The sequence below is a fragment of the Diaporthe amygdali genome (genome assembly GCF_026229845.1).
Source record: "Diaporthe amygdali strain CAA958 chromosome Unknown NODE_8_length_1307975_cov_65_857355, whole genome shotgun sequence".
Classification (NCBI taxonomy): Eukaryota; Fungi; Ascomycota; class Sordariomycetes; order Diaporthales; family Diaporthaceae; genus Diaporthe; species Diaporthe amygdali.
This window is the reverse complement of record NW_026517028.1, coordinates 153443-181306: the sequence shown is the minus strand read 5'-3', so window position 1 is coordinate 181306 and position 27864 is coordinate 153443. Positions and strand designations below refer to the sequence as shown.

Genomic DNA, 27864 nt, shown 5'->3' with positions numbered 1-27864 from the left:
CAGAAAAGCCTGTACATGCCGGAACACGTCAACGCCAGAACATTGAAGGAACGCTGAGTCAAGTCTTTCTCGTACTCGCAGTACCTTTCAAACCTTCCTTTTGACTAATCTTTGAAGTTTGATTCCTCCATTTGTGCCCCGAGGTTTCCAAGCCTATTTGTGCTAGACCTAAGTGAAATAATCCAACTCTACCGCACAGTGGATGGCATTCAGGTATTCTTCCACTTGAGAATCCTTTCGCAAACGACCCTTGTTCTTGCAATATCACCGAATTAAATACATCCCGCAACATGTATTGGATCAGCCAGCCCTCCAGGGATCAACAAAGCAAGTGCTGCATCTCCATTGTTCTTTATTCTTGATTCCAATGACTCTGCTGTTAGCATCCCGTACCATCAGATGCCGGGACCACCCGCGTAAGCAGAAAGCGTGTGACTGCGGCAAGAAAGCACATTTCTGGCAGCATATGGGATTATGGATCAAACCGCCATCAGCTGCCACTGACGGAGTAGCAGCGGAAGTGCCTCCGGGGGGAGTGCTCGGCTCCTGTAATTGCTGGGAGAAGGGCAAACCACACACAGTACACAGAGCTACTACAGCGTCTGGGTTTCCCCCAAGCTCCTCCATTGTGACACCTTTAGTGACCGGTAGCAAATCCTTTGTTATAGTATGGAACGCCTCACGCTCTTCTTCAGGCAGACCAAAAAATGTGATGCGCAAATCCTCCATCCGAGCCCAGAGAATGCTTGATATGGAATTCAGGTCTCTTTTGTGAACGTCATCCCGCTGACTCAGAGACACGTAAGTTTGGAAAATGTTCTGGTAATCTGTCCAGGAGGTTTGGTCGCTGAGTGCCGTCGACTGGACATTTATGGGGTCCGCATTGGGAATATTCGACCTAACCTGATAGAAGAATCTGTATCTGTCGTCGCCTCTCGCCTTCCGTGGGTATAGCATGGGTGCAAGTGTCCTTGCTATAAATTCACACATTTCCAACGGGACTCCCTGAAATAAAAATGTCAGTCTTACCTGCGTATCGGTAAAGAGTTTTATCTGTGCCACCATCGCAAGGCCACTTTTTCTTTTCAGGTGGCTGGCGCCACGGTCAGAAATATCTACTTACATTGTCGAAAGAAACGAAATGCCCGATAATATTGATGGCACTCCACTGGACACGGCCGATTTCGTCGCCTTGGTCAAGTAGGGCCCCACGCCTAGCCTGAACACCCTCAATCATGTTTCGAAACTTCCTTTCCTTTGAGTGGCGTAGTTCTGCTGAGATTGGCTCGAGATCAAAGCTCAGGTCTGTCTGTGGCTGTTGTCGACTAGTACCATCTGCTCTGGCGCTACTTTGCGAAGCCGCTCGTTGCACAGCATCGCCGATTTGGCTCCCAAACCGACTCTTCAATAATGGAAGTACTCTTTGCGACTCTGCGATCCGGAAGGCGCGCGCGATGTTGTACCTCCCTCCATTCTCACCGGGTGGACAAGGGCAGATTGTAATGTCATCAGAGCAACTTGGGCATCTAAGTTCGTCTTTTGTTTTACGTCAGCATCATTGACCATGCACATACTGTAGAAGTTGGATTGGACTTCTTTGCACATATCATTTTGAAAATCGCGGAATAAAGGAAAAGTACAGGGACAGACTGCTTACTGGCAATTGTTTGGATCGCCTTTTCGAGGCCGCAATATTCGGTCATTATGTATGATTTAGGAAGGGTCTCGTTCATGAGTACTTGCAGTAAGTTGACGAGATTGTCGACGTAATTCTGAATATTGACAACAGTATTCTCCCAGCTATCGGGATACACAGAGCCATTTACTTGCTCAGGGGTACGGAATGAGCCCCAGGCGTCTGATGAGATGTGTTGCTCGCAAGGAGCATTATATGACACGTCGCGTACCCCAAATCCATCACCTATGCAGGGAGTGGGGTTGGAGCATGCCACTGTGGAAGATAGAATGTGCTCCGCATTTCGCTGTCCATTGCCTTGAGGGCACTGTATTGCACATGTTTAGTTACGTACTTTCAGGTTCGCTGCTCGTTCAGCAGTACAGTAAAGCGGGGCTTGTGCAAATAGATATACATCTTTTCATCTTCATTATACGTACCTGATAGCGTCTGATGAGTTTGATACACATCGCGTTGTTCGGCGCCCGTCTTGTAGTTATTTGACAGTAAAACAGGCTTGTAGGGGATGTCAGGCAAGTTGGTCATTCGACGGTCAGAGCTATTGAGACTTATAGCTACCGCTAAGAAAAGTGCATCCGCAGATTGATCACTATCTTCAAACCTCACAACAATGCCACAAGTCCAGCCCGGATCGCAAGAAGTGTCCGAAAGCATCCAAGAACGTACGGGCGCAACAAAGGCTACCCGTTTCGGTTTCAAAACAACCATATCAATAGCCACTGGAGCAAATGATCTTTGTCAATCCAATGATGTACTTTCTGCCTGAAACAAAGACAGGTTGTTCAACTGTCTATTATGTCGAGACAGGTGTTTGTGGATAGAGAATTATACAAGCAAGGTGTCTTTGACAAATTTAACCTCTGAAGCATTTTCTACGAGTCAGCTAAGCTAGCAATGGCATTGAGACACTCCAGATTATGATTTACAACAATTTGAAAGGGAAAAAAAAGTGTAGGGGAAAGAAGGCCAGCTTTAAGGTCTTATGTATCCCGTCCCATTTCGATTTTCTGTGTCCTGGCAGCTAGCGTTCAATGCCCAAGTGCTGTGGCCCAGACAGCCGCGGGTTGAAGGTCGAAAGAAGCGTAAGTGTGCAACTCCGCCATTTTCCCAATGCATGTCTGATTGCACCGATTCACAAATGGCTTCTGGAGGTAGCAGAATATGTTCATCTAATTCTCAGGCTTGATGAACAGAACGGATTGAAAAGGAAAGGGCCGGCGCATCACGAAGACGAATCTAGCCAGAGTTTCCTTCGTTCGTCTGCTTACACTCTCCCTACAAAAATTGCTTATATCTCTAATTTTATCGATTTTTTTTTTTTTTTGAAAAGGTTACATGCGACCCAAGACCCATTCTGAAAAGGTTGGGGGAGGACTTGGAGCCCATCAGGAGGTTGCACATGGGAACGCTGTTCGGCAAGAAATCTCAAATGCCCAGACATCTGATTGCATACCCACCCAAGAACCAGATTGAGAGACCAGACTGTGTTGCCGCCTGATTCTCCAGGACGCAAGCACAGAAATCTGGCTGCTAACAGGAGTGGCATTAGTAACTTGAGAACCTGCGAGGATTTCTTTTCTCGCGAACAAAGTGAAAACCGCGACTGGAATTGATCAGAAAGACTGAGACGGAAACGGAAACTATAAGCTGCCCAATCCCAGCAGGCTGATTCGCGTTCTGTCAACCACGAAGTTGTAGCAGGAGCACTGAGGACGGAGCTGACTGCTTCGTGCGGACTAGCACCAGCATTGGCCTCGCCTAGGGTGGAGCAACCCTGGTTGGAGATATTTGTTGCCCAATCGCCTGGCCTCTGATCTCGACAACAAATTACGGGGCCAAGTGGCGATCAGAGAGTCTCGCGGGGTCCCTGGTAGCGCAGCAATTGCAGGTATCCCAAAATTGGTTTCATAGCCCGCTTGTGGGAATACGCCCCATTAAGTCTTTGTGCAATAGATCGAATCTTGTCAAGAAGTAGATATGACTATTCAAGCTTACAATGGGTCATCACTGGTCCATTTGTGGGCCAAATGCAAGAGACTAGCTTATCCTCTCAAAGCAAAGTGACAACAACAGATTAGAATACTTCTCTTGTCTCTCTTCTTCTCAATCAGGGCCTGGAGTCGGGCGTTGGGCTCTAGACGCGGAAGTCTCGGCCAGACAATTAGATCAGTGAATTGGCTTGCGAGGATGAAAAAGGCCGGCCTTGCGACGCCAACACCGGTGGTTATCAAGCAATCTAAAGGGTTGTCAAAGTTCGGCTAGGTACTCAAAAGTAAGTGGGAAAGAAATTGCTCTACAAGATAGGAGCTATTCGGAGCTTATCTTGCGGGAGGTTCCCTAACAGGAGGTCATCACATAGCCTATGGAAGGTTATCCGACAACAGGTTATCCCACAGGAGGGAGATTTGTCACTGGAAGGAGTACTATGTAGTCTATAATCATATGTCATTCCCGACCATTTGGGATTTCTGTGGGCTGTTGCATCAAGAAGACATTGCCATCGTTGTGTTTTGTTACCAACACCCCGGGCACTATAGCACGCATCGCCACTTATAGGTACCGAAACGGGTTGGCATACATATGAGTAGACAATCAAATGCCTTTGAGCTGTCTACCCGGGGGATCTGCAACGGTTTCAGAAATGATTCTACATCGCCTTGTTCTTCTGAAAGGAAAAAAAGAGTGGTCTTCACCATTCAAATCATACGCGATGCTCAGGTTTACTGGGCTACAATTTCCACCGGCGCGGTATTTCGATTTCTGCGTATGAGTTGGAGAATTCCTGTGTATAGATCTTCGGCTGCCAAGCTATTAGTCCCTACTGCACGTGCTAGTCCAGGTACTGAAACGAGCTGACAGTCTGACAGGCTGTTAAGGTAGTAGTAACTTAGGTGCTCCACAGAGTTTATCAACAGCAGGGTCACTATTCGCTGTTAAGAGGAAGCCTAGCCTGCGGACCGACGGAGCAAAGTCGTGGCTACTGTAACAATATGGGTACCGTAAGAGTTTAGTCTGTGGAGTGGAGCATTTTCCGACCTTTTGACTCGGTGGAGAGGGGGACATCCTCGATCGACTGAAAATAAATAACTGGCTTCTCGTCCGAATGAAAACCTGGACTTGGGAGCTTCAATTCCAATAACACCACTAAATCGCCTTTGTTGAAGCATTTTGTCACAGCGATGAACTCGACATCGTTCTCCTTTGCGTGGCTGGAAGCCATGCCTGTGACAACTAATCCAACTATAGCATTCCTGCTTGTGCCCTTTTTGACCTGGCTCCTGTCCTATCTTGTATCCTGGGTCGCATCACCCCTTCGAGGGTTCCCGGGACCAGCTCTAGCGTGTCAGTTTAAATCATGCGCCCCAACTGAGTGAGGTCTGAGTTGACAGCATGGACTAGCATGGACGAACTTGTGGCGTATGCGCTATGCGTATAATGGATCCATTCATTCTACCACACAAAAGATGCACCAAAAGTACGGGCCAGTTGTTCGCATGGCTCCGAACTATCTCGACCTGGATTACGATACGTGTGCTTCCTTGATCAAGACGTGCTTTGATACCAAAGGTGTCTGGAGGAAGGTAAGCCAGTCTTTAGCAAAGCTAAGGTGGGTTCAGAAATTATACGCAAGCTGAATCGACGTTAGACCGAATGGCATGCCGTCAGCGGATTCAAAGTCGGCAATGAGACCAAATACAACATTTTCAGCGAAGTGCGCCCAGTAGAGCACAGTCTCATGAAGAAGCCGGTGGCCAAATACTGGACGACAAGTGCCGTGGCTCGAATGGAACCACACATTGACAGTGTTGTTGCGTTTTTCGCAAAACAGCTCCAAGATCGTTACGCTGATGGAGGTGAAGAGAGAATGGGGAAGTCTTTTAACTTTGGGGAATGGGCCATGTTTTGTAAGCCATGATGATGTATCGCTAACCTCACTCTATCGAGTGTCTGGCTAATCTTTGTTTGCAGTTGCTTGGGACGCTGTAGCCAAGACAACGATGAGCAAGCGTATCGGTTATCTGGATCATGGGAGCGACTTCGATGGAACATTGGCCTCAGCTGTGAAAGCTTCGAAGTACCTGGTCACTGTTGGCATGTATCCTGTATTGGATAACTTCCTGGACAAGAATCCAGTGTACCGCATTGGGCCACCGACCTACTCTAACATTGCCTCGTTAGCAGTCAACCTGTTAACAGACAGATTGACCGGTAAGGACGGGCATGACGCCACAAATAACACTGATTTCATGGACCATTACATCGAAGCGCAAAAGCAGTACCCGGATATCGTGGACAACACTATGGTCATATCATGTGAGTGAAATGCCCAAAAGATTGCAAAAAGAAAACCATGCGGATAACGATGGGCCTTCTAGTTGCATTTCGAGCTAACGAACTCCATTTTCACAGATGTGCTTGTCAACCTGGCTGCCGGAGCTGACACCAGCGCAGCTGCCCTCCGCACAATTTTCTATCTCACCCTTAAACACCCAGCTGTCTGGAAAAAGCTCTCCGAGGCAGTCCTTGCAGCCCCATTTGCTCAGCCGGGAAATGTTCAGCTACCAGCTCCGTACACTCAAACCCGGGCGATTCCGTATCTCGAGGTCGTGATTCGCGAGGCACTGCGCCTTTATCCTGGCAATCTATTCCCGCAAGAGCGCATTGTGCCAGCAGGGGGTCTCAAGCTCCCAGACGGCCGCTTCGTGCCAGAAGGTACGGCCGTTGGATTCAACGCATACGCAATGCATCGGAACAAGGCGATCTGGGGGCCTGATGCGGAAGAGTTCCGCCCGGAGCGGTTTCTCCGCTCGAGCGGCGAGTCAGAGGCTGCATTCAACGAGAGGATGCGGCTGTATAATGATAGTGACTTGACCTTTGGGGCCGGCAGCAGGAGGTGCATAGGCATGAACCTCGCTCTGATGGAGGTGTACAAGTCGACAGCGACTCTGATTGCAATGTTCGACTTTGAATTGGCTACTCAGGACGAGTGGACCGTTAAGGCCGAGCTCTTCCCCAGAGCCACAGGGATTATTTGCAAGATTCGTCAAAGGCCTGGCATGTTCTTGAGGGAAGATATCGATCAGAGCAGCTAGTCAACAATGTTAGGCATGGCGATGTTAACGAAGTGTAATGTTGGGAGGCTCAACTGGCGTGTTACACGACAAAAATCGGTAGGAAATACATAGCAAATAAAGGGACACGAGACGGTTGTTGCAGAGCAGACACAGCTGATCTGTATTGACTCGAAAACACTGAACTACACGCTAATCTACTTGATGTAAAGGCGGATACGCCGTACTACATATGTAGTGATTCTATCAAGCTCCAGGACCCTCAGAGTGCTCCAAGTTGGCTTCTTTCTCGCCACCAACGATGCCGCCTTGGTGAGCGACTGAGCCCCTTTGCTGGAAGCTGGTAGTAGGCTGCCAGTGCTTGCTCTTCCTCGCGGCACTCAGACCCTTCACGTCTGCGTACAGCTCATCAACTTCCTCAAGAGACAGCCCCTTGGTTTCGTAGATGAAGAAATAAACAAATGCAATGCAGATAAAGCAGCAGCCGAACCAGATAAAAAAGATCTTGGACTGCAAATTAGCATATCCTGGGCCGTAGTTGACAAGATACGGTGTCGCGAACGCGATAGCCCAGTTCAAGAGCCACTGTGAATTAAGAATTAGTATTTGACTTCAATTATCAAATATTCAAGTATTTTGCAACTTACGTTGGTAGCAGTGGTAAGGGACAGAGACCTGGCCCGATGCTTCAGCGGGAAGATTTCGCCTGTAACGACCCAAGCCAGAGGGCCCCAAGTCGACGCGAAGAAGAAAATGTAGAGGCACACAAACGCAATGCCCGCCTTTTGTGCTGCAACGTTGTGCACGACGATGGCGCCCTGAGAGTCCTGGCTTGTGGTCAAGGTTCCTAGCATTGCCACAAGGAACTGAGAAACAGCCATTCCGACCGCGCCCCAAAGAAGCAGAGGTCGACGGCCGAACTTATCAACGGCGTACAAGCCGGGAAGTGTGGAAAACACGTTGATCACAGAAGTGATCACCTGGATGATGAACGCGTCCTTCAAACCACTGTTCTTGAAGTATTGTGTGCCGTAGTAGAAGATAAAGTTGATACCGGTCAGCTGCTGCAGTGCCTGGAGGGCCATGCCGGTGAACTGGCGCTTGACCATGTCTCCACGGAAGCAATCGAAGTAGCTCGCCTTTCCGAGGCTCATCTCGTATTCGTGGTTGGCTCGCACCTCGGCCAGCTCGGCAGTGATGGAGGGGTGGTCGGCAGGGAGACGTCGAAGATATCCAAGAGCATGAGCGGCCTTCTCCCCCTTGCCTTGCTTGATGAGGAACCGGGGAGACTCGGGCAAAATGAGCATTCCACCGATGAGAATGAGCGCCCACGCGAATTGTACCGCGACAGGGATACGATATGACCCTGTATCTCCGCGGTTGGCGGTAGCATTATCCACGATGGCTGCGAGGAGAAGACCGATAGTAATTGCCCACTGATAGGCGCCTACTATCGCTCCTCTAATCCATTTTGGAGCAGTTTCCGATTGATAGAGGGGAATAAGCGCCGAAATGAGACCCACGCCGAATCCAGCAAAGAATCGGCCAGCCAGGAATAGGGGCAGAGCCGTGGCGGCAGTTTGGAAGATGACACCGAGAGTGAAAACGAGGGTGGAGCCGATCAGAGCCAATCGACGTCCGATGGAGTCGGCCAGGAAGGGAGAGGTGAGAGCGCCGAAGAAGGTGCCTGCTGACAAGATACTGACGATCGCGGACTGTTGGGATGGGGAAATATCAAGTTCGCCGGTGACTGAGTTGCGGTAGCCGGTAGAAAAGAGGTGTTGGAAGTATGGCATAGCCAAGATACCAGAGATGGTACCGGTGTCGTAACCGAATAGGACACCGCCGAAAGCAACGAAGGCGCCGACGCAGATTGCTGGCCACGCCTTGCCGGCGTCGTCCCTGGGCTTGGCAATGGCTAGCTTCGCCATATTGGCTGATGGTGTGTTTGGAGTGTATTTGTGCACTGGTGTTGTATATACTGATGATATAAAGCGAGGCGAGCCCACAACAGCAACTGAGGAGATGAAGAAAAAAACCAGCTGCGCTCGTTGGACTTGGGACAAACGAAAGAACAAAGAACCGGTTCGAAGTTTGGAAAGAAGTGGGAGAGATCGTGGTCTAATTATAAGCGGAGACGAGCATCGACACTGGACAAGTACTTACTGTCACATCGACGTAAATCAAAGTAGTCCATTTTTGACTCGTTCAACCAATCTGGTGAATTCCCACCCTGGGGGAACCCCAAGCAGAGCCGGGGTCGCCAATGTGTAGGGCCGAAAGCTTGACAGCACTTCCCTGGCACATGAACGCGAGGATGGGGCTCCACGTTTCGAATCTGGGGATGCTCAGGCCTCGTTGGAGAAAGGACCCAGTCACGAGGCCAGGACCAAACTTGCCACCGCCCAGTGGTACGGGTCGGTTCTGTCGTTGCTCACCCCACGGGGACGGGGCACCCGAGTCAAGGCTAAGAACTGCAGCTTGGGCTGGGCCGATCCCTAGATCGCCAACGGCCTGTCCGACTACGACGAGCCCAGCTCGACACAATGTGATTGAATGCGTAGTCTGATGCCTTCACGGCAATCCTACATGGGTTACCTTCCAACGATCTCGACAAGCTAGACCACGTACTAATCGAATCTGACGTGGTGGCCGTCCGGCACCTGAGGCCCATCGAGACGGAGGTCAATATTTACTGTCAAAAAGCTCCACATGTCAATGACGGAGTGGCGTCGCTGCAGGCAATTACAAGGGGCAGAGTGGTCCACGCTCCGGCAATTGATATGGCTGCTTGCTGTGTTGAGGGAGCTATGGGCAGTGCCTTCGTGCCTTCGTACATCTCAACCTCCCAAGATTCCAGTCTGGCTCGGAGTAACAAAAAGCTCAAAAGGAGGGTCAGTGACGTCCTTTGGAATCCAGCCATGTTTCATGGTGGGTATGGAGCTGGAAAGCTGGGAGCTGAGCAGCATTTGGCGCTTGCCAGTGACATGATGGGGGTGAGCTCTGGGGCCAGGGAGCTTCCCCAATTTCCCCGGACTTTTCTCCTCATGGCTGCGGACCTTCCTGAATGTTGCAGCCACAACCGGTTGGGACTGGCCTTGGCTCCAGTTCCGCCGGGGCCACTTATCCATCAAGCTCTGCCTAGACGCTTCTGCCGATAGCTTATTTCAACGCGCCAGTATTCTCGCAAGAAATCTCGGCCGCTCGCCGGACCACAGTCCAGGGTCTGGCCGCGGATTGTCCTGGTGCCGTGATGAGGACCTCGCAAGGCATGTCGATATCCTGCCGGGAGCTGCGATCCTGCTACATAGCAGCGTCCGAAGCGAGCAGCGAGACCTGGCAGCTGCAGAGAAATGAAATTCCTTAATCTAGCTGCCCAACCGCCTGCGTACAAGCATTACGGTGCAAATGGCATCCATGGTCTGCTTGAGAGGGGACAGTCAAATTTCAATGTTCTTCCTGTCAACAATTACGGACTCAAGCTTATGGACTGAGAGTTGCAATCAACCATCGAAGTACACAGGTCTTTCAGCTCGGTGATAAATCATGTGGGCAGTCATCCAGACAATTGACTGGACCGTTGGCCTGCCTGCCTGCCTGCCTGCCTGGGGATCCTGCCACGCGGGACAACCCAGGGGCAATCTCGGCGTAAAAGCTTAGCATACGAGATATTAGCGCACTCTGATCTTACCCACCTGCATTGCCCACCAAAGTAGACCATCAAGACAAGACGGGTGGAACAACGCTTGCAATCGGTCCGTTCAGCAAGTCCCAAGTTTCGCGTCCCCGCTTAAGGCCCGATCAGAGAAGACGGACCCACTCGTGTCCACATCCCCAGGGAGCTTAAAATCTGGATTCTGGATCTAGACCATAGTGAAGAACTCGTCGAAGTCATCGGAACTCACCTCCTTGACATGACTGGAACAAGTCTTCGGTGTTTTCTGGTCACAGTAAAACATCATCCGGCCCTTCAGCTATGTAGTGACGACCAGTCATATAGCACGCTCTGTCCATAAGCCTCCAGGTACCATGTTGCATCTCGCTTATCTGACCTTGCGAGGCTCTTAGTCTGCAGTTTTGGGTGCATGCAGATAGGTCACACGAGAAAAGGGGCACACGCTCACTTTCAGCTTGATCATAGAAACTGCGCGCCTTATTCAATGATATCAATTCCGGTCGTCTAGATGCGCCCAGGCGAAATCGCGTGTGTCCGTCTTCTTTCAGAGCGAGAATACCTCCGAGTCTACTTGCAAGTAGCGCCCCGTGGTACACATGCACGCAAAGAGTGGCTGTCGCCAAACATGAAAGTGCTTTAGGGAGCAGAGAAATGCAGGATGCATCACGCACAAGTCCTTGTTCGTCACGAATGTTTCGAAGTGCAGTTCGATTCCCTGTCTAATGCCCATCAGCTGCACCCTGTGGCCTTTCGTCATCCTCGAGCCCCACCGAGAGAAGCAGTTCAGCATGAACAGTTGACAGCCTCGGGTGGTGCATTAAATCGGCGGGGGGAAGAGTCCACCTATCGATGGGACCCAGCAGGGACACAGCCAGCCTTGGGCGTGCTCAATGATAGATCATCGTCTGCGTAGGTATGAGGCCATTTTATGCGTAGGGTGAACCCACACCCTCGCGAGGGTTGACGGTCATCCACAGATACTTAGCACAGCACGCGTAGGAACGAGATGCCTCGCCATTCTTGCATCCTACCTACATCGAATGGTCTTGATTGAGTGGCAGTGCTTCACAACGAGGAGGGGCTGAGATAATGGAAAAAGTGCAGTAAAAGGGCACACTGCTGACTGTGCTCCATAGTGCTCCCCTATGAATATTTGAACATCGTTTCCGCCGACTATTTGAGGCTAACTGGATGAGTCCATGGCATCATTGCAACGTTTCCAAGGGTGTTTTCTCGTTTTCTTGCTACAGTTCACGTACCCTAGTCTACCTATCAGGAGCCAGCAAGCTTGTGCTCGTCTCCACGGTTGCCAATGAATAGGAGAACATCATAAAAGTTGACCTTATGAGAGTAACTTGCCGCTTCAAAGAAATGAACCAAAAAGAGTGAGTCGCCACAGTGGCCCCGTGTTACTATGCATAAATTAAATCTCTGATGCTGTATCTTGAATTCCGAATATCCAATCCCAACTAGTTACTCGAGTCTTCTCAGTTTCCATTACACCGTTATTCCCCAACAACATGTTTCTCTGCAACCATAAATGCTCTTGCAGCGCTTGTTGTTACTGTCGCTACCACTTTCACGAAGAATAACTGTGACAAAGGATCGTGAGATATTGGAAACGGACTTTATTGGTCAGCTCGATCCCAATACCACCTATTATTTTTCAAATCCTCAAGCGATCAAGCTTTTCAGGGGATAAAGAAGAATATGGATGTAGCGATTGCCAAATTTCCTGAAATGTAGGGAAGGGAATTCTAGCTGAGGGGCCATTTGAGGGGCCAGGTGTTGCATTTGCTTGTCATCACAGAGGTACACGTTTAGGGATGTTGGGGGGGGGGGTGTCCTGCCAGAAGCCAAACATCAACTCTCCGAACAAATACAATCAGGTCCTGCGTCACCTTTCAGTAGCCTCAGCAGTCAAACACAATACTGAAAGGCTGGTTGCCCATAGGTTTCCCTACGAGTGAGGATCGGGACCCGGTGGATAATGATGAAATTAGCCAAATTCAGCCTGTTTAAAAGGAACTACAAGTTCGTGTTAAGGTTCGTGTTCAATTTCGGCTTGCACAGCCCGCAATAAGCATATTAATGTGAATTATGAGCTTTGTGCGTATAAATTTGAAGGTTTTCTACCTAGGCACTCAAGAATTTTGCCACTTCTGGAGCTAGAATCTCATGAACACGACTTGTCCTACAACGATCTGTCAGCTTTTACCACTTTTTACCACTATAGAATGTTCAGTTGCAAGAGGCGCAGTTCAAACTTACATGTGTCCGCTATTGAACCAAAAGTAGGTGTCAAGTGGACCAGAGCAGCCGTATTTCTCCCAGTCCGTCAAGACGTCTGCGTACAAATACCCAGCACAGTAGTCAGTTGTATTTGTGATGCCGTACTCGCTCGCATTATCCAGAACACCATTCAAAAATGTATTCGCGTCAAATACCATCGTCGTGGTTCCTGCATTCTGCTTCGAAAAGTCATCGCTGTACTGCTGGAGAGTGTCACCCCACCACCCTATCATTGTCTCGTTGGGCGATGGACTGGCTTTATTTGCGTTTCCAGGTGTCCGATCCAGGGGTGGTAGATTGACGAATAGGAAATTGTTATAGCCCGCCTCAAACAGAGGTGTGACAGATTGGGAAAATATGGTGGAGATGATGGAGTTGAAGGTGCTAGGAAAGTCGTAGGCACCCGAGTAGGTCTTAGAAAGATCATTAATGTCATTGATTCCGATCCAGATTGCGACAAGAGTCTCGGAGGCTGAGACCTGCAGCTCATTTTCAAATACTGGCTGCCCGTAGGTAAGGAACTGCTGCGTCTGGTTGACAAGCGGGACGGTAAAGTTGTGGTGAAGCGGCGTGCTATGTTTGTTAGTTGTGCAGAAAGACGTGACTGGAAAAGTAACCAGGTCTAGAAACTTACAACTCTGTTGAGACATCTGCACCCGCAAATGCGAAATCCCAAAGCTGTAAGTCACAAGACAGGGGTGACGTCAATCCGGGCTCCTGACCGCAACCCGTAAGATACTCGACCCAGTTGGGCCCGCCCTCCGCCGTTCCAGTGAAGTTTTGCACGATTTGGTTCGATAAGAGAGTTTCTGCATCGTAAGCAAAATTCCCTGGCAGATAATCACCAATGAAGCTGTAGTTCTGATGACCCTGGACACCTTGCACGTAGGTGTAGGAGTCGCCGAAGGCGATTCTAAGACCAGGTCAGCTGGCTGGTTATAGACCTCGAAGTGACGAGAGACAAGAGTTAAATTACTCACAGATGCTTGACATTCTGCCATTGAAATGGGACAGGCGGAACTGCTGAGCCCACAGCCATCGACATGACGGATATCAAGCAGGCGGTGCCAAGATGGAGCGGTGAGTGTCGTTGTGGACGGCACGTCTCAAGTAATTAGGCACGCGGCCGCAAGTGTGCCAAACAAAATGCCAATGCAGAGGATTGGGACGTTCAAGCTTGCGGCAGCTTCCCCCTACAGTTGTATGATACTTGGGTCCTGTGCCTCGAATATGTTCTGAAGACATTATTTTTAGGCGGTCGACATCGGCAGGGATGTGTTGCAATTGGTGGAATTATTCGCGAAATTGGAGTCATGACTGGCCGAGTGAAGCCAAGCTCGCCCCAAGATCCCCACTACGCTCTCAGCAGAACTGCAGGCGTGCAATGGAGTGCAAGATGTGTTGCCACAGTCGGTCTAAGATTATTGTGGGTCGCTGGCTAGTCTCTTCAATCACTTATCAAAACTTATAATAAATTATGCAGCAATCCCACTTCTTAGACGAGGCTGTCTATAACCTGAGCACTACTTGTATTGATAGGAAGCCTGATTGCCCTCACGTTCACTCTGGTCCGGCCGCCAAACTGCGGTGATTAATTGCACTGCATTCACATATCACAGGGACAGCCCGTGCTTACGGAAGCGCAATGACTGGATTCCCGCCCACAGAGTAGCAAGCCTCAAGTTAATTTAACTTGGCATGTTGTTGTGTTACCATGACTTGGTCTTTTTGTACACCAGTCCTTCTTTTCTTTCCTTTTTTTGTTTTGGCATTTTTCAGAATCCATCTGCGTGAACTTACTTCTATTGTAATGGACTCGATTGACAGACGTCAAACCACTTAAGCCAAATCCGACTTTTCTTGTATTGGTTGAAGCTTAGCATGCCACCTCCTGCCCCTCACCAGTCTTTCAAGCCCGGAAATACAGCAATCTTGCTGGCATGTAGTCTATCATATTGCATCACCTCTACATGAGTACGTTGACTGAATGCAAGAAGGCTGTAAACTCAGGGGCATGTTAGAGGTTTGCCGCCTAAATCAGGAGGCTTACTCTAGTCGCTGACCGCAATCCTTCTTGGCGCAGCTGGTCTTGTTGGGGTCCAATGGGTTTCGGGAATGGTCTGTAGTACCAGGCTTCCTTTTTTATTTAATGGTCACACAGGATTGCAATCCCTGCTGAGCCTCTGACAGCTGAAAATTAAGGACCATCAGTATAGAATTTCGTTCTCTGCTTCCTAACTTCCTTCGATTCACATAGTCATCTCAATCAGCTTGTTATCGACCAAAGCTACATGTACCATGTCCCTCAACTTTGACACCAATGCGTGGTACCAAGTCAACGTGACAAAGTTCCCAGGATCATCTCTACTGGGCACATCACTGTTCCAGGACGGCAAGACCGGTGCAGTATTCTATCAAAACACCAACACGAGCGCCAAGGGGCAAAGTTGGCAGTTCTATCCCTACAACTCCTCTGTGTACTTGCTGCGATGCAAAGATGGGGGCCCCAACGGCTACCTGGCTGCGGCCGCCGGCAAGACGAACACTGATCAATCAGATGTAACTGGAAATACCGTCCCCATTCTGGCCAACTATAATGTGACAGATGATTCTATGTTCTGGACGGTAGCCCCATGGGGTGATGGGACTTATTACTTTTCCAACCTCGCCAACGGGTCAGAATGGCGGCTGAGTGTGATGGACAATAAGCTGATGGTCATGGACTCCAACACCTTACCCGCACAGTCGGGTGAGCATTACACTTTCACCAGCTTGAGCACCATAGGAGATAGCCGCTACTCGACAGTGGATGTGAGACTCTTTTGGAATGTCAATATTGTAGGTTCTTCAACTGACTACTCCAACAGACGTACCCGACCACAAGCCAAACAGAAAATGCGGTTGCGCCGACTACTACTAGCACCATTAGTGCGACAGGCGACTCTACTCCGTCGCCTTCCGCAGGGTCATCTCCTTCGCAATCCTCATCGGGCGGGTTATCGACGGGCGCAGCTGCAGGGATAGGGGTTGGGGTGGGTCTTGCTGTCGCGATTCTAGTCGCCTTTTTGGCAGTGTTTTTCATCCGAAGGCGGAAAAACGCAAGAACAGGGCCTGGGCCGGAACAGACGAACCCCGTGGGAGACGCGAAGTACCAACCAGCAGCCAACGGGCACTTTCATGAGATGGGCACAACAAACACTTTCCCCGAAATGCCAACTTCAGCAACGTCACAGCCGCATGAGGTTTGGGCGCCGCCTATGGAACTTCAAGGGGACAGCCGACGATGAAATCCTCAGCTGGCCTCCAGGTGCCATTGATTGTGGTGTTGATGTATTGTGGGTACTATTATTGAGGCTTATATGCACTGAACGAGCAACTCATGGCCACGGTTCTATTCAAAGGTATATATCCAAATTTTAAAGAGTATAATGATTATTTTCCACTTCCGCAAGACGACCCAACCCACTCACATATTGGCCAACACAGCAGCACCCCCAAACAAGGCCCCCATGGCCACTCCTACCGTCTGGAGGGGAGCAGCCGCAGTACGGAAAATCGAGGAACGCGCCTCACTGTTGATGGAACTGGCTCTTGAAGCGATAGAGCTGGTCAAGCGCCCGATCTCCGAGGTGATGCTTGAACGGTCATTGCCCGTCGCCGTTCCGAGCTTCGACGTGAGGCTGCTGAGCTGTGAGCTGCCTTGCGAGTAAATGGATGAGATCTGTGAGCTAGCGTGGGACTCGATTGATGAGACGCTCGAGAAGGCGGACGAGACGACGGACGAGACCAGGCTGCTGGTCAGGGTCGGGAACGGCTGCCCGATTGTTTGTGTTGGGTTGCCGAACGTCTGTGTCGGCTGGGTGAACCCAGGTTGCGTCTCTGTCGTTAAGGGGAAGCCTGGTTGCTGCGTTGTTGTGTAAGGAAAGCCTGGATTTCCGCCCTGGCCCACTGTTTCTGTGACGGTCACGGTGCAGTGACCGTTCTGATCGCACCCGGGAGTGACGGGATATGGGATCCCGGGGATCGTCTCGCCACCACCAACTGTTTGCGTGACAACGACGGTGCAGGTTTTCTTTCCGTCCTGACCCCAGTCGAACCAGTCGAACCATGGCTTCCCATCTCTCGTGCATTCACAGTCATGAAAGCGCTCGTCCGAATTGAAATTGTCTTTATCAGGACAATGATTCCAAAAGGTGTCTTCCTGAGGCGCGACAGCGGCGCTCATAGCATCTTGGGCTTGGATAGGCACCTAGGATATCGACGACAGTCAGCTGTGATGCACCACTTGAAGGGACGATGTGAGACAAAGAACGCACAGAGAGCAACAGAGCCGAAAAGGAGGCAATTCCCGTGGCTCGCATTATTTCGTCAGGTTTTCCGAAAGTCGCGTTCAGAATAACGCCAACGCGCTTGTTTGTAAGAAAGTGCCGATGGTGTTTCAAAGCGCTCTTGGTATAGTTGCAGGCCCTCAGGTTTCTTGCTTGCACCTATAGATTCCACGGAATATCGTTGTAGCTTTATACTTGAGTTTGATATGACTTCGGTCGTCGGGAACAACGCAGGCGGTGAAAATCCAGCGGGTCACCACATACGAGCTGTCAAAAGCCCTGCGTGAGAGTTGGCCAGAAGACGCCGGCGGGCGTCCGATACTACATAGAAGGCTGAAGGATAGACGGCTAGTCCCGGTAGTGGCCCAGCCGAGATCGAATATCTTGGAAGCATAGTGGCTAATAGGGCGCATTGTGAGTTGGCGACCCTAGTCTGATAGGAAACACCCTGTACGTCCCGTCTAAGATTATGCTGGTAACAGAAAACCTGCCAAGAGACTGCTCTGCCATTGGTCCTCGACTATTGCAATAAGACTACTACTTAATGCCAGCGGCAAAATGGGGGAATACCCAAAAAGGAAATAGGGAAGACCGATGTTGCCTTGAGATGTCATTGTCACACCAGAGTGCTGGCAGAAATGACGACAGCCTCGACTACTATACGTGTAGTAGACCGCCTCACTGCTTTTTCATCCCACCATGTGCGGCTATCTAGATTGGCGTGTCTTGGCATCTGAAGTCTCGTTAGAAGCCTCCTTAGTGCCCGGCCAATCTTCCTGTATGAATTTCTCAAAGATTCTGCAGGAACTCCGAAACGACAGCCTTTCCCCATTGCGAGACTTCATACTTTGCAGGCCCGATACTCGAACTCAAAGATTGGCGGTTGTGTCTTGAATTAACGGCACCGACTCCCCGGTGGCCCTCACAAGATTTCGAAACCATCCTTAGGGTTGATCTGCTTTCATCCCATAGCAAGCCTTCATGCGTCTCAACAAGGCTGGCCTTGGCGTTAGGCATAACATGAGACCTGGAAGCCCCTGCAAGTGTTCTGGTGGCTGCCCACCACAACAGCTTGACTATGGCTAGCGAGTGGCTGGAGCTAGCCGCCTCATGGAAGTGTCATGAATGCTTGGTGTGTGACATTCCTGCCGGCACATCGACGTGGCTGCAATTGACTTCAACGTTGCTTCTCCTGAGCTTAAATTCGGTTTCGGCCGAGCGATAAGCCACGTCCGGGGCAAAGACTTGACTTTTGGGCCCAGTAGGCGTCGAGAAGAAATGTGTTAAAAGGCGCGATACAACGGTGATAACCCGTTCTCTGACTTGTGTCCTGACCGGGAAAACCATCACTGGTGGAAATACTTTCCTAGGTAGGTGGTATGCCACTCTGGCTAGTCAAGTGCTGCATACTCGCATATGCCAGCAAGCCTACAGACGATCTGTGATCATTATGTTGCTAAAAGAGGCTTACCGAGTGATACAGAGTCAAATTGGCGGGGGAAGAGTAGTATGAATGAACGGGGACGGACACTCGGTCTACGCTGCTTCATCTTCTGAGGGAGCATTGAAGCTCTCGGTCCGAATACCCTCGTGTCTCCTGTCTCCTGTCGACAGGAGACATGTGCAAGGTTTGTTGAAAGGGTTAGGGTCCCGTCGACAACGGCTTCTAGCTCACTCAAGCTCCATATCCGAATCTGTCCTCTGGTTGGATGACAGGCCACGAAACATCACTGCATTTCAACAGCTACATATTTCAGCAACGGTGAAGAAGTACGGCAGGGATCAGCCGTTCGACAGTCACGGAAAGGTTGCCCACCATGGCAGGGGATGATGGCGAGACCAAGGTGGTCCGGGGCGCCTCACTCCTCATCCTGCTGCAGGTCTTCTCGCGTGCTGTCACCTTCGTCGCCAACCAGCTCCTCCTGCGATTCATGACGGCGTCCCTCCTCGGCGTCTCAACCCAGCTCGAGGTCTACTATCTCTCGGTCCTCTTCTTCGCACGCGAAAGCCTGCGCGTGGCCATCCAGCGGCAGGGGTCCGTGTCGTCTGACCGATCTTCGCCCACCAAGGATGCGAAGCAGCAGCAGAAGGATGGCAAGCAGCACACCCAGGCTCAGGAGACCCAGGCGGTGGTCAACCTGGGCTACATCGCCATCATCCTGGGCATCGCCGTCGCGGCGATGCTGGGGTGGATGTACCTCGGCTCCATCCCCACGGCCACGCTCCTCACCACGCCCTACCTGGTCCCGTCGGTCTACATCTACGCCCTCGCCTCGGTCCTGGAGCTGCTGTCCGAGCCGGCCTTCGTGGTGATGCAGGTCCGCCTGCAGTTTGGCGCGCGCGCCTCGGCCGAGGGCGTCGCCACCTTTGGGAAGTGCGCGGTCACTCTCATGTCTGCAGTCTGGGCGTCCCGAAACGGCCTTGAGCTGGGCGTGCTGCCTTTTGCGCTGGGACAAGTCGCCTACGGATCCGGCCTGCTGGTGACATACACCTGGTACGGCTCGGGGCTTGCGAAAAGGGAGGGCTTCTCTCTGCTTCCCAGACGGTTGGGTGAGGGGACGGAGTACATCCTGTCGTACTTCTACCAGCCGACTATCAAGCTCGCCTCGTCCATGATGATTCAGAGCTTCGTCAAGCATATCCTGACACAAGGTGACACCTTCCTTGTCAGCGCTCTGTCTACGCCCACCGCGCAGGGAGTATACGCACTGGCGAACAACTACGGAGGTCTTGCAGCACGATTAGTCTTTCAACCTGTCGAGGAGAGCAGTCGGAACTATTACAGCCGACTGTTGTCCAGCGACAGCGAGCCCGCACCATCGGGGGTCACGGAGAAGCAGGTGTCGGACAAAGACGAGGGCGCCAATAGTCAGGGTACCTCGAAACCGTCTAAGACAGCACTCACCCAGGCTTCCGATGACCTCACCAGCCTGCTCCGATTCTACACCTTCGTCTCAGTCCCTCTGCTAGCCCTAGGCCCAACCGCAGCGCCCCTTGTCCTGTCGCTCATAGCAGGTCCCCAGTGGACGGCCTCGGGCGCGGGGGAGGCCCTCGCTGCGTATGTCTACTACATCCCGCTGCTTGCCATCAACGGCCTCGCGGAGGGCTTCGTCGCGTCCGTCGCAACTGAGGCGCAGGTGCACTTGCAGTCGGCCTGGATGACGGCCTTCTCGGTTCTGTTTGGGGTTAGCGGGTACGTGTTCCTCAGCGTTCTGGACTGGGGCGCCGTGGGCCTGGTCTGGGCTAACGGCATCAACATGGCTGGGCGCATCGTCTGGGCTGTGTGGTTTATCCGGCGCTACTTCGCCCAGAGAGGCGCGCGCTGGGAGGTCACGGCGCTCTTGCCTAACTCGCTGGCTGTCCTGGCTGCTGCAGTTGCAAGCCAGGTCGTGAGGAGGGTTGTGAATTCTGAGAGTGCTGGCGCGGGTGTGAAGGCTGTTCTGGGGGAACTGGTCAAGGTTGCGGCGACTGCTGTGCCTTTCGTTGCCGTACTGTAGGTTCTGCCTCTTATTTTGCTAACTTATTCGCTTCAAAATGACGTCTTATTTGCTCTACTTTACTGACATCTCTTGCACAGAGCATTCGCCGAGCGCCGGTTCCTCATCCAATGTTACCAGGCTGTCCGTGGTGGAAAGCCTCAAGCTTCAAAACCCAAATAGGGAAATACATAATATCGGCCCCATCTAGTAATTGCTATTGCCAGCGCAAAGAAGGCCTCTCTAAAGTCTAGTGGCCGGCATCTGACAACACATCGTTCTCACTGCTCTAGTTGAAAGTAATCTTGGTCGCCTTCTTGCTCATGTCAACATTCTTGAAGAAGGCACCGTATGCGTCGTGCTGCTTCTTCTTGACAGTCGTGCCAAACTTTAGAAGTTCTTCGGGAACAGGTTGACCGGCGGCCTTGAGCACGTTAATTAAAGACCCAGAGTGGGACTTGTCATGCTCCGTGAAAAGCGTGATAGCCTTGCCCTCTTTTCCAGCACGTCCGGTTCGGCCGATACGGTGAACGTAGTCCTCGATGGTCAAAGGGAACTACGAGAAATCATTAGCCACTCATATGTTGAAATCGGTAGAACACGGGACTTACAGTCAGGTTGACCACGAGCTTCACCTCGGGGATATCCAGACCTCGTGCAGCAACATCTGTAGCCAACATTATCGTCGTTGTGCCCGCTTTGAACGCCTCGAGACTTCTTGTGCGCTGCTCCTGCCTCAGATCACCGTGGATAGCGCACACGCTAAGACCGCGGCTCGTCAAGAACTGCTCCACACGGGTTGTCTCCTTCTTGTACAAACAGAAGACAAGGACACGGTCATTGTGCGCCTTGCCCCTCTGCGCATCCTTGAGGATCTCCAACAACCGCCTCTCTTTACCCCTTGGATCCACGACCTCTACTGTCTGGGCAATTCGGCTGTTCGCCTGCAGCTCGACGGTTCCGTTGCCATTTCCGTCGCCAGCCTCGCCGCCGGGCTTGTTCTTGTTGATGATGACCTTGACGGGATCAACCATGAAAGTCTCTGCCAGCCCCCTGACCTCAGACGGCCACGTCGCCGTAAACATGAGTGTTTGCCTCTTCTCCTTGGCGGGACAGGAGCCGAGGATCAGCTTGATGTCCTCTTCGAAACCCTTGTCCAACATACGATCCGCCTCGTCGAGGACCGCGAACGCCGCCTCGGAAAGCGATATAGAGCCCTCTGACAGGAAGTCCTTCAACCGGCCTGGCGTGGCGACAATGATGTCTGCGCCCTTACGGAGGAGATTGCGCTGGTCGTCCTTGCTTGCGCCACCATAGATACACACCGCTTTCAGGCCTACTAGCGAGGCTAGTGTGCTGGTGGACTCGTGTGTCTGCATCGCCAGTTCGCGCGTCGGGGATACTATCACGGCGCGGGGTTGGGCGGCTCTGTTGTTGTTGGATTTGGGCATGGCAAGCAGGGCTTCCACGCAGGGGAGCGAGAAGGCGTATGTCTTTCCTGAGCCAGTCTCGGCTATGCCGACAACGTCACGACCTGACAGAGAGAAAGGCCAGGAGGCGGCCTGAATGGGCGTCGGGATGGTGAAGGTCCCGAAAGGGTTCTTCGACAGGAGGCGGGAAGTGGGGAGATGAGAGAATTTGAGGATAGGTCGCAGGCTGGTTGAAGGATTTGTTTGATCGTGGATGGTAATGTAGTTGTCCTCGAGGAAGGTCTTGACCTCGGACTCGGGCACAGCAGTGAGGGACGCGGTTTGTTGGTACTTGGAGGGAGTGCCATTGGCGATAGGGGTTTCTGCGGTGGCCTCGTCGTCTGCCTTCTTGTCCTTCTTCTTATCCTTCTTGTCCTTGGACTTCTTGTCCTTCTTCTCTTTCTTAGCAGTGGCCTGGTCCTCGGCAAGTGAATCGGCCGGGACGTCGACGTCCATAGCGTCGGCCCCAGCAGCCTCGTCACCATTCTGCTCACCAGTCTGCTCCTTGTCCTTGTGTTTCTTGTCCTTCTTTTCTTTCTTTTCCTTCTTATCCTTTTTGTCCTTCTTCTCCTTCTTCTCGGACTTGTCCTTCTTCTCTTTCTTGTCCTTCTTTTCCTTCTTCTCCTTCACAGGCGCATCGTCCGCGGTTGTGGGATCGTCGGTCTTGACCTTCTTGACCTTCTTGACAGCATCGACCTCGCCTTCGAGGCGATGCTTCTTGCCGCTGGACATGGTTGGTATGGGTCGCGTGTGGTTAATGCACGCGTGCAATACAGTCGACGGATGTTAGGGATGACTTTGCGCAGTCGCACATGGTCTGCCCGGGCCCTTCCAAGGGACCTCGAAATTTTCCTGGGTCCCAACTTTTCTGCCGGGCGCCTGGTCTCGCTCCATCTCGGCTAGCGTGACTGAAAGAAGAAGGCGGTGGGTCGCCATCTTGCATGTACCTAGGTACCAAGAATGCGTGAGACCCCGCCCTAGTTTAAAGATCAAGGTGGCGTTATAAGCGACGAAATTCCCAAATGGTTGGGTACAAACAGACCAGTACATAGGCATTCCTTGTGTGAGTTAACCTTCTGTTGGGTGGCATCTATTTAGGTAGGTATTGTCCGTGATGCTGATTCCTTTCTACCTGCTCTTTCAGCAACTGCCCAACCTCGAATCCGGCTTATGGGCTAGAACCATAGTGGTAGTGATGTGCAACATAAGGATGTCGCATGTTCTAGGACAGGCCACTCGATACCGCCACAGCACGCCACGAGCAGACAAATGACATTCTCAAGACTAATGGTAGTTAGCAGCCACTCACGGTATTGCACAGAGCCTCAGAAGAAGCTTTGGCCCTTGGGATTGCAAGAAGCTTACTTGGTCTCGGCGGCACTGACTCGGGAGTCCTGACCCTATACGGAATGGCGAATATGGCGTCAGTCAGAGTTTGCGGCCTATTACGAAATCCCAAATGTACCCCCTGAGTCTGGATCGCAGGTTTTGCAGCAAATTGGCTGAAAACGGCCGCTATGGTACAGACATACCAATGGGGAGGATTGGGGAGGAGGGGCTGTCATACCCATATAAATGATATATCGGCAGCTCATGCGACATCGGGTGCGCAGTCTTTCTTTAATGGGCCAAGGTGCAGCACATTGGACTGAACGAGGCCATCATCGACACCCCTTCGCGGCCGCCTAAACACAGATACCATGGCGATCAACGAGCCCACAGCCGTGCCAAGTTCCTCACGGAACGACATTGAGAAAGATGCCGTCCATACAGATCCTGGCTTCATGTCCGATACGAAACCCGACCTAAGCGAGCCCCAGCTCAATGTTGGCGGTCATGCCAACGTCCAGCGCCAGCTCAAGAGCGTTCATGTCACGATGATTGGTTTCTGCTCGGGAATCGGGACCGGCCTGTTCATCGGGACGGGCGCAGCTTATGCAAAAGCTGGACCCGCCGGACTGCTGATCGCTTACTGTATCGTCGGCTTTGTGCTCTACTGCGTGATGCAAAGCATCGCTGAGTTGGCGACCTTGATCCCAACTGCTGGAAGCTTTCCGCACTGGGCGACCCGCTTTGTGGACCCGAGTGTTGGTTTCAGCCTGGCAATCAGCTACGGATATTGTTATACAATCGCTATCGCTAGCGAGGTTTCTGCGGCGGCGGTCATTGTGAGCTACTGGACAGACATCACGCCGGCAGTGGTTATTACGGTTGGGTTGGTGTTGATCCTAGCTATCAACTTGCTCAGTGTCAAATTCTACGGCCATTCTGAGATTTTCAGTGGCATTATCAAGGTAGGCCCGGCGACATGAAGACCCACGAGGATAAGAACTGACAGCCTCGCAGGTCTCTTGCTTCCTCGGACTGGTCCTTGTGGGTATAGTTATTACCGCAGGTGGCGGGCCTGACGGTGAGCCCATCGGGTTTAAATATTGGCATAACCCTGGTGCTTTTACGAATTACAATGGCATCACCGGATCGACTGGCCACTTTCTTGGTGTGCTGTCCGCACTTGTCAACGCCTCATTCAGCTTCATCGGTGTCGAGACCGTTGTCATCGCTGCCGCGGAATCCGAACACCCTCACAGGGACATCCCAAAGGCTGCGAAAAGAGTCACGTTTCGAATCGGGTTGTTTTACATTCTCGGCGCACTATTGATCGGTATTATTGTCGACCCGCGGAATGCAGGCTTGACCAGCGGGGAAGGCAATGCCAAGTCAAGTCCATGGGTTATCGCCATCGAGCAGGCAGGCATCAAGGCTTTGCCAAGCATCGTCAACGCCTGCATCTTGGTGTCGGCATGGTCTGCCGGAAACTCATATTGTTGGGTTGGAAGCCGTATCATCCTGGCTATGACGACGGACTACCAGCTCCCACAGGTGTTCGGCAAGACTTGGAAGAATGGCGTCCCCTGGGTTGCCGTTATTGCAGCTTGGCTCTTTGGCCCTCTTGCGTACCTTAGTCTGGGGAGTGGCGGTCCTGCCCAGGCCTTCACCTGGCTCCTCAACCTTTCCACTGTGGCAGGACTCATCGCATGGTCCACACTTTCTTTCTGCTATATTCGCTTCTATGCTGCCATGAAGGCACAGGGCGTGTCGAGAGACTCGTTACCGTGGGCGGCGCCATTCCAACCCTATGCAGCTTGGGTTGGGTTTATTGGGTCGGCGATCATTACACTTGTTTCCGGGTTCCCTGTGTTTTTGAAGGGCAACTGGTCGACGTCGGATTTCATAGCGAGCTATGTTGGGATTCCCATTTTTATCCTTCCGATTCTTGGCTGGAAGCTATTCTATAAGACAAAGGTACGTGATTCCTGGGTTGAAATATTGATGCGTCTACCCTGTGTTTCTAACAATGGCCTATACAGTTTCTTCGCGCGAACGAGATTGATCTCTGGTCTGGACGGCTTTACGATGAGAAGCATAGTGGAATTGAGCAAGAGAAGCCGCGAGGCATTTGGAGGCGTTTTTGGAACTGGCTGGTGTGATTCAATGTGTTGTGGCACAATTGGGCGGCATTAAGTTGGCCTTTAGATTCAACATCTTTTTTGATACCCATCGACTAATGCGAAATTCTTCACAATGTCTCAAAGGTTTTGATGCAGAATGCACGTACAATCATTCGTAGCTGCCCCTGGTCATTGATCAATCTCGAGGGACTGCCCCGGCAGCACCCCCGCCCCGATGAAATCATGTATTGATAAGGGGCCGATCACCGAGTCTAATCTATAACGTTACCCCCCCTTATACGACCCTGTTCACGGTATGTTTATATGCAGGTACGCGTGCCCCGCATGACGACTCACCAGCGCGCCCTCTACTCAGTGCTGGTCTGTACTTGAAATATTACGGTCGCGCACGATCAGCCGCCAATATGAGACTCGCAGTGGGGGCCGGGCTTGTCGCGTCAGTATTCACAGTCGCTCGTGGTCTTCAACAACCTCTACCATTCTCGCGAGGATCTCACGCGCTCCGTGATACCCCTGTTGACATCCCACTTGAGGTATTTCAAGTTGAGGCACCGGTACGAACGAGCTATGATGGAGCTGCTTGCTCGAGCACAATCGTTCAACATGATTTCACAGCTAGTTATGGCACTCCCTTCGTCGGCAAGTCTCCTGAATACGAATTAATGTGCATGGGTATTTCACATATTCTGACACAAGATAGGGACGTACAATCCTCCTGAAGACTGCGAATTTACTACTGTCGTCTTGAATATGAGTATTACGTCTGCCGGCATCAACTACGACCGCCTCACGCTTCTCTACTTTGGAGACATCGAAGTGTGGAGGTCAACTACGGCCATGCCTGTCCGGACCGGCATCTATTACTCCTACGTCAAAGACATGACCGCATATGCATCACTGCTGCGTCAGGAGCAGAAGGTCATCATGCAACTCGATAACATATACGACTCAACTTTTACCGGGAACTTCAACGTCACGGTCACTGCATTTTTCTACGAAGACGAAGGCAACGTCTATCCGGCGGATCTCATCCTCCCGATAAGCTCATTGGCGAGCGGCGAGAACAAGACGAGCGTCTTTTCGCTCCCAGATGGGAATGCTACCGCATCACTATCGTTCCCGCGAAACGTCGAGAGAGCGGTTGTCAGTGTTTTCGCATCTGGGAATGGAAACGAGGAGTTTTGGTATACAGACGCTCCAGGGCAGTTCACGGGAACATTCAATCGCTCCTTCGTGAACGGCTATTCTCCATGGCGAGAGGTTCAGGTCCTCGTCGATGGACAGCTGGCAGGTGTAAGTTGGCCGTTTCCGATTGTATTCACCGGCGGCATTAGCCCCGGCCTATGGGTTCCGATTGTGGGTATCGACACGTACGATTTGGGCAGTGTCGATGTGGATATAAGTCCGTGGCTTGGCTTGCTGTGTGATGGCAGTACACACGTCTTCGAACTCAAAGTCGTCGGCTACAACTCGTCGACGACGCTTGGTAGCATTGCGAGTAATTGGTGGATAAGTGGCGAGATATTTCTGTGGCTCGACGCCAACGGCACTCAAACGACTGGCGGTGTATTGCAATTCTCTGCGCCGGCACCAGTCTTTCAATTGACGTCCTCCACGACTACTTACGCCAACGGTAGCAATAGCTCCCTCCTCGTCGAGCTGTCTGCCGAGCGCACATTGTCCTACTCGAATACAATTACGACCTCCTCTGGTCCACGCCTCCTGACCTGGTCTCAAGATCTTTCGTACATAAACATACAAAACTTCACCGCAGCCGGAAGAAACGAGACGCTGTGGCAGTCGACCAACGGCAGCACTGCTTTCTCACCCAGCACAGCGTATGCCACAAACCAGACAATGTCAGCATCTTTTGAGTACCCCATCTCATTTGCACAGGACTACATCGTCCCGTTGGATGCAACAGCTACCAACTCAACCCTGATCGCAACGCTGGATAGGTCCAAGGTCACAAAGGGCGATGGCGTCTTGTCACATCTTACTTATCCTAGCTTTACAACTGAGGCCCCTGTGTTGAAGACAAGGCAAAACGGAAGCTGTTTCTACCTCTGGAACGACACGTATTATCAGTCTGCCGGTGCTATTGATCCAGCTATCGGCACCTTCGGGGCAACGGACCAGTGGTTCTCCTGGGGCGGCTTCGTCGGCACAGCACGAGGAAGACAATTTGATGAGTACGGAAGATATGTTAGTGCTGTGGATGGGTATGAGCCGGTATTGAAGATTGATGAGATCAGTGATGGGTTGATAAATGTGCCAGACACGACAGTCGTTACGGGTGAGATTGTCGATGACCTGTAGAAGTGAAGACAAAATCAACCACTGAACCTAGCATGAACTGATTCAAACCGTCATTCAAGTGTCCGA

General features: G+C 51.6%; 12 protein-coding genes across 12 annotated transcripts; 6 read left to right on the top strand and 6 right to left on the bottom strand.

Annotated features, from left to right (window-relative positions):
* Window positions 1–395: 395 nt before the first annotated feature.
* J7T55_013283 (uncharacterized protein) lies at window positions 396–2145 on the bottom strand (the record flags this gene model as incomplete). The annotated part of the gene is made up of 5 exons (XM_053141064.1): window positions 396–435; window positions 506–939; window positions 1124–1536; window positions 1658–2003; window positions 2116–2145. The coding sequence occupies 5 exons, from the start codon at window positions 2143–2145 to the stop codon at window positions 396–398; spliced, it is 1263 nt and encodes a 420-aa protein (XP_052995626.1).
* Window positions 2146–5160: 3015 nt separating this feature from the next.
* J7T55_013282 (uncharacterized protein) lies at window positions 5161–6789 on the top strand (the record flags this gene model as incomplete). Its single annotated transcript, XM_053141062.1, has 4 exons — window positions 5161–5277; window positions 5343–5601; window positions 5666–6010; window positions 6107–6789. 4 exons carry the CDS (start codon window positions 5161–5163, stop codon window positions 6787–6789), a joined length of 1404 nt encoding a protein of 467 aa, XP_052995625.1.
* Window positions 6790–7014: 225 nt separating this feature from the next.
* J7T55_013281 (high-affinity glucose transporter rgt2) lies at window positions 7015–8699 on the bottom strand (the record flags this gene model as incomplete). Its single annotated transcript, XM_053141061.1, has 2 exons — window positions 7015–7353; window positions 7416–8699. The coding sequence occupies 2 exons, from the start codon at window positions 8697–8699 to the stop codon at window positions 7015–7017; spliced, it is 1623 nt and encodes a 540-aa protein (XP_052995624.1).
* Window positions 8700–8976: 277 nt separating this feature from the next.
* Window positions 8977–9442, bottom strand: J7T55_013280 (uncharacterized protein; the record flags this gene model as incomplete). The annotated part of the gene is made up of 2 exons (XM_053141060.1): window positions 8977–9290; window positions 9400–9442. The coding sequence occupies 2 exons, from the start codon at window positions 9440–9442 to the stop codon at window positions 8977–8979; spliced, it is 357 nt and encodes a 118-aa protein (XP_052995623.1).
* Window positions 9443–9551: 109 nt separating this feature from the next.
* Window positions 9552–10125, top strand: J7T55_013279 (uncharacterized protein; the record flags this gene model as incomplete). The annotated part of the gene is made up of 2 exons (XM_053141059.1): window positions 9552–9764; window positions 9877–10125. The coding sequence occupies 2 exons, from the start codon at window positions 9552–9554 to the stop codon at window positions 10123–10125; spliced, it is 462 nt and encodes a 153-aa protein (XP_052995622.1).
* Window positions 10126–12580: 2455 nt separating this feature from the next.
* Window positions 12581–13781, bottom strand: J7T55_013278 (uncharacterized protein; the record flags this gene model as incomplete). Its single annotated transcript, XM_053141058.1, has 4 exons — window positions 12581–12638; window positions 12716–13309; window positions 13371–13649; window positions 13717–13781. 4 exons carry the CDS (start codon window positions 13779–13781, stop codon window positions 12581–12583), a joined length of 996 nt encoding a protein of 331 aa, XP_052995621.1.
* Window positions 13782–15034: 1253 nt separating this feature from the next.
* J7T55_013277 (uncharacterized protein) lies at window positions 15035–16023 on the top strand (the record flags this gene model as incomplete). The annotated part of the gene is made up of 2 exons (XM_053141057.1): window positions 15035–15547; window positions 15604–16023. The coding sequence occupies 2 exons, from the start codon at window positions 15035–15037 to the stop codon at window positions 16021–16023; spliced, it is 933 nt and encodes a 310-aa protein (XP_052995620.1).
* Window positions 16024–16202: 179 nt separating this feature from the next.
* J7T55_013276 (uncharacterized protein) lies at window positions 16203–16961 on the bottom strand (the record flags this gene model as incomplete). Its single annotated transcript, XM_053141056.1, has 1 exon — window positions 16203–16961. One exon carries the CDS (start codon window positions 16959–16961, stop codon window positions 16203–16205), a length of 759 nt encoding a protein of 252 aa, XP_052995619.1.
* A 1920-nt stretch (window positions 16962–18881) lies between these two features.
* On the top strand, window positions 18882–20723 carry J7T55_013275 (oligosaccharide translocation protein rft1; the record flags this gene model as incomplete). The annotated part of the gene is made up of 2 exons (XM_053141055.1): window positions 18882–20557; window positions 20642–20723. The coding sequence occupies 2 exons, from the start codon at window positions 18882–18884 to the stop codon at window positions 20721–20723; spliced, it is 1758 nt and encodes a 585-aa protein (XP_052995618.1).
* Window positions 20724–20829: 106 nt separating this feature from the next.
* On the bottom strand, window positions 20830–22741 carry J7T55_013274 (tp-dependent rna helicase dbp-3; the record flags this gene model as incomplete). Its single annotated transcript, XM_053141054.1, has 2 exons — window positions 20830–21096; window positions 21152–22741. The coding sequence occupies 2 exons, from the start codon at window positions 22739–22741 to the stop codon at window positions 20830–20832; spliced, it is 1857 nt and encodes a 618-aa protein (XP_052995617.1).
* Window positions 22742–23709: 968 nt separating this feature from the next.
* Window positions 23710–25497, top strand: J7T55_013273 (uncharacterized protein; the record flags this gene model as incomplete). The annotated part of the gene is made up of 3 exons (XM_053141053.1): window positions 23710–24303; window positions 24356–25312; window positions 25378–25497. The coding sequence occupies 3 exons, from the start codon at window positions 23710–23712 to the stop codon at window positions 25495–25497; spliced, it is 1671 nt and encodes a 556-aa protein (XP_052995616.1).
* Window positions 25498–25883: 386 nt separating this feature from the next.
* On the top strand, window positions 25884–27798 carry J7T55_013272 (Peptide-N4-(N-acetyl-beta-glucosaminyl)asparagine amidase A; the record flags this gene model as incomplete). The annotated part of the gene is made up of 2 exons (XM_053141050.1): window positions 25884–26033; window positions 26176–27798. 2 exons carry the CDS (start codon window positions 25884–25886, stop codon window positions 27796–27798), a joined length of 1773 nt encoding a protein of 590 aa, XP_052995615.1.
* Between the last annotated feature and the right edge of the window lie 66 nt (window positions 27799–27864).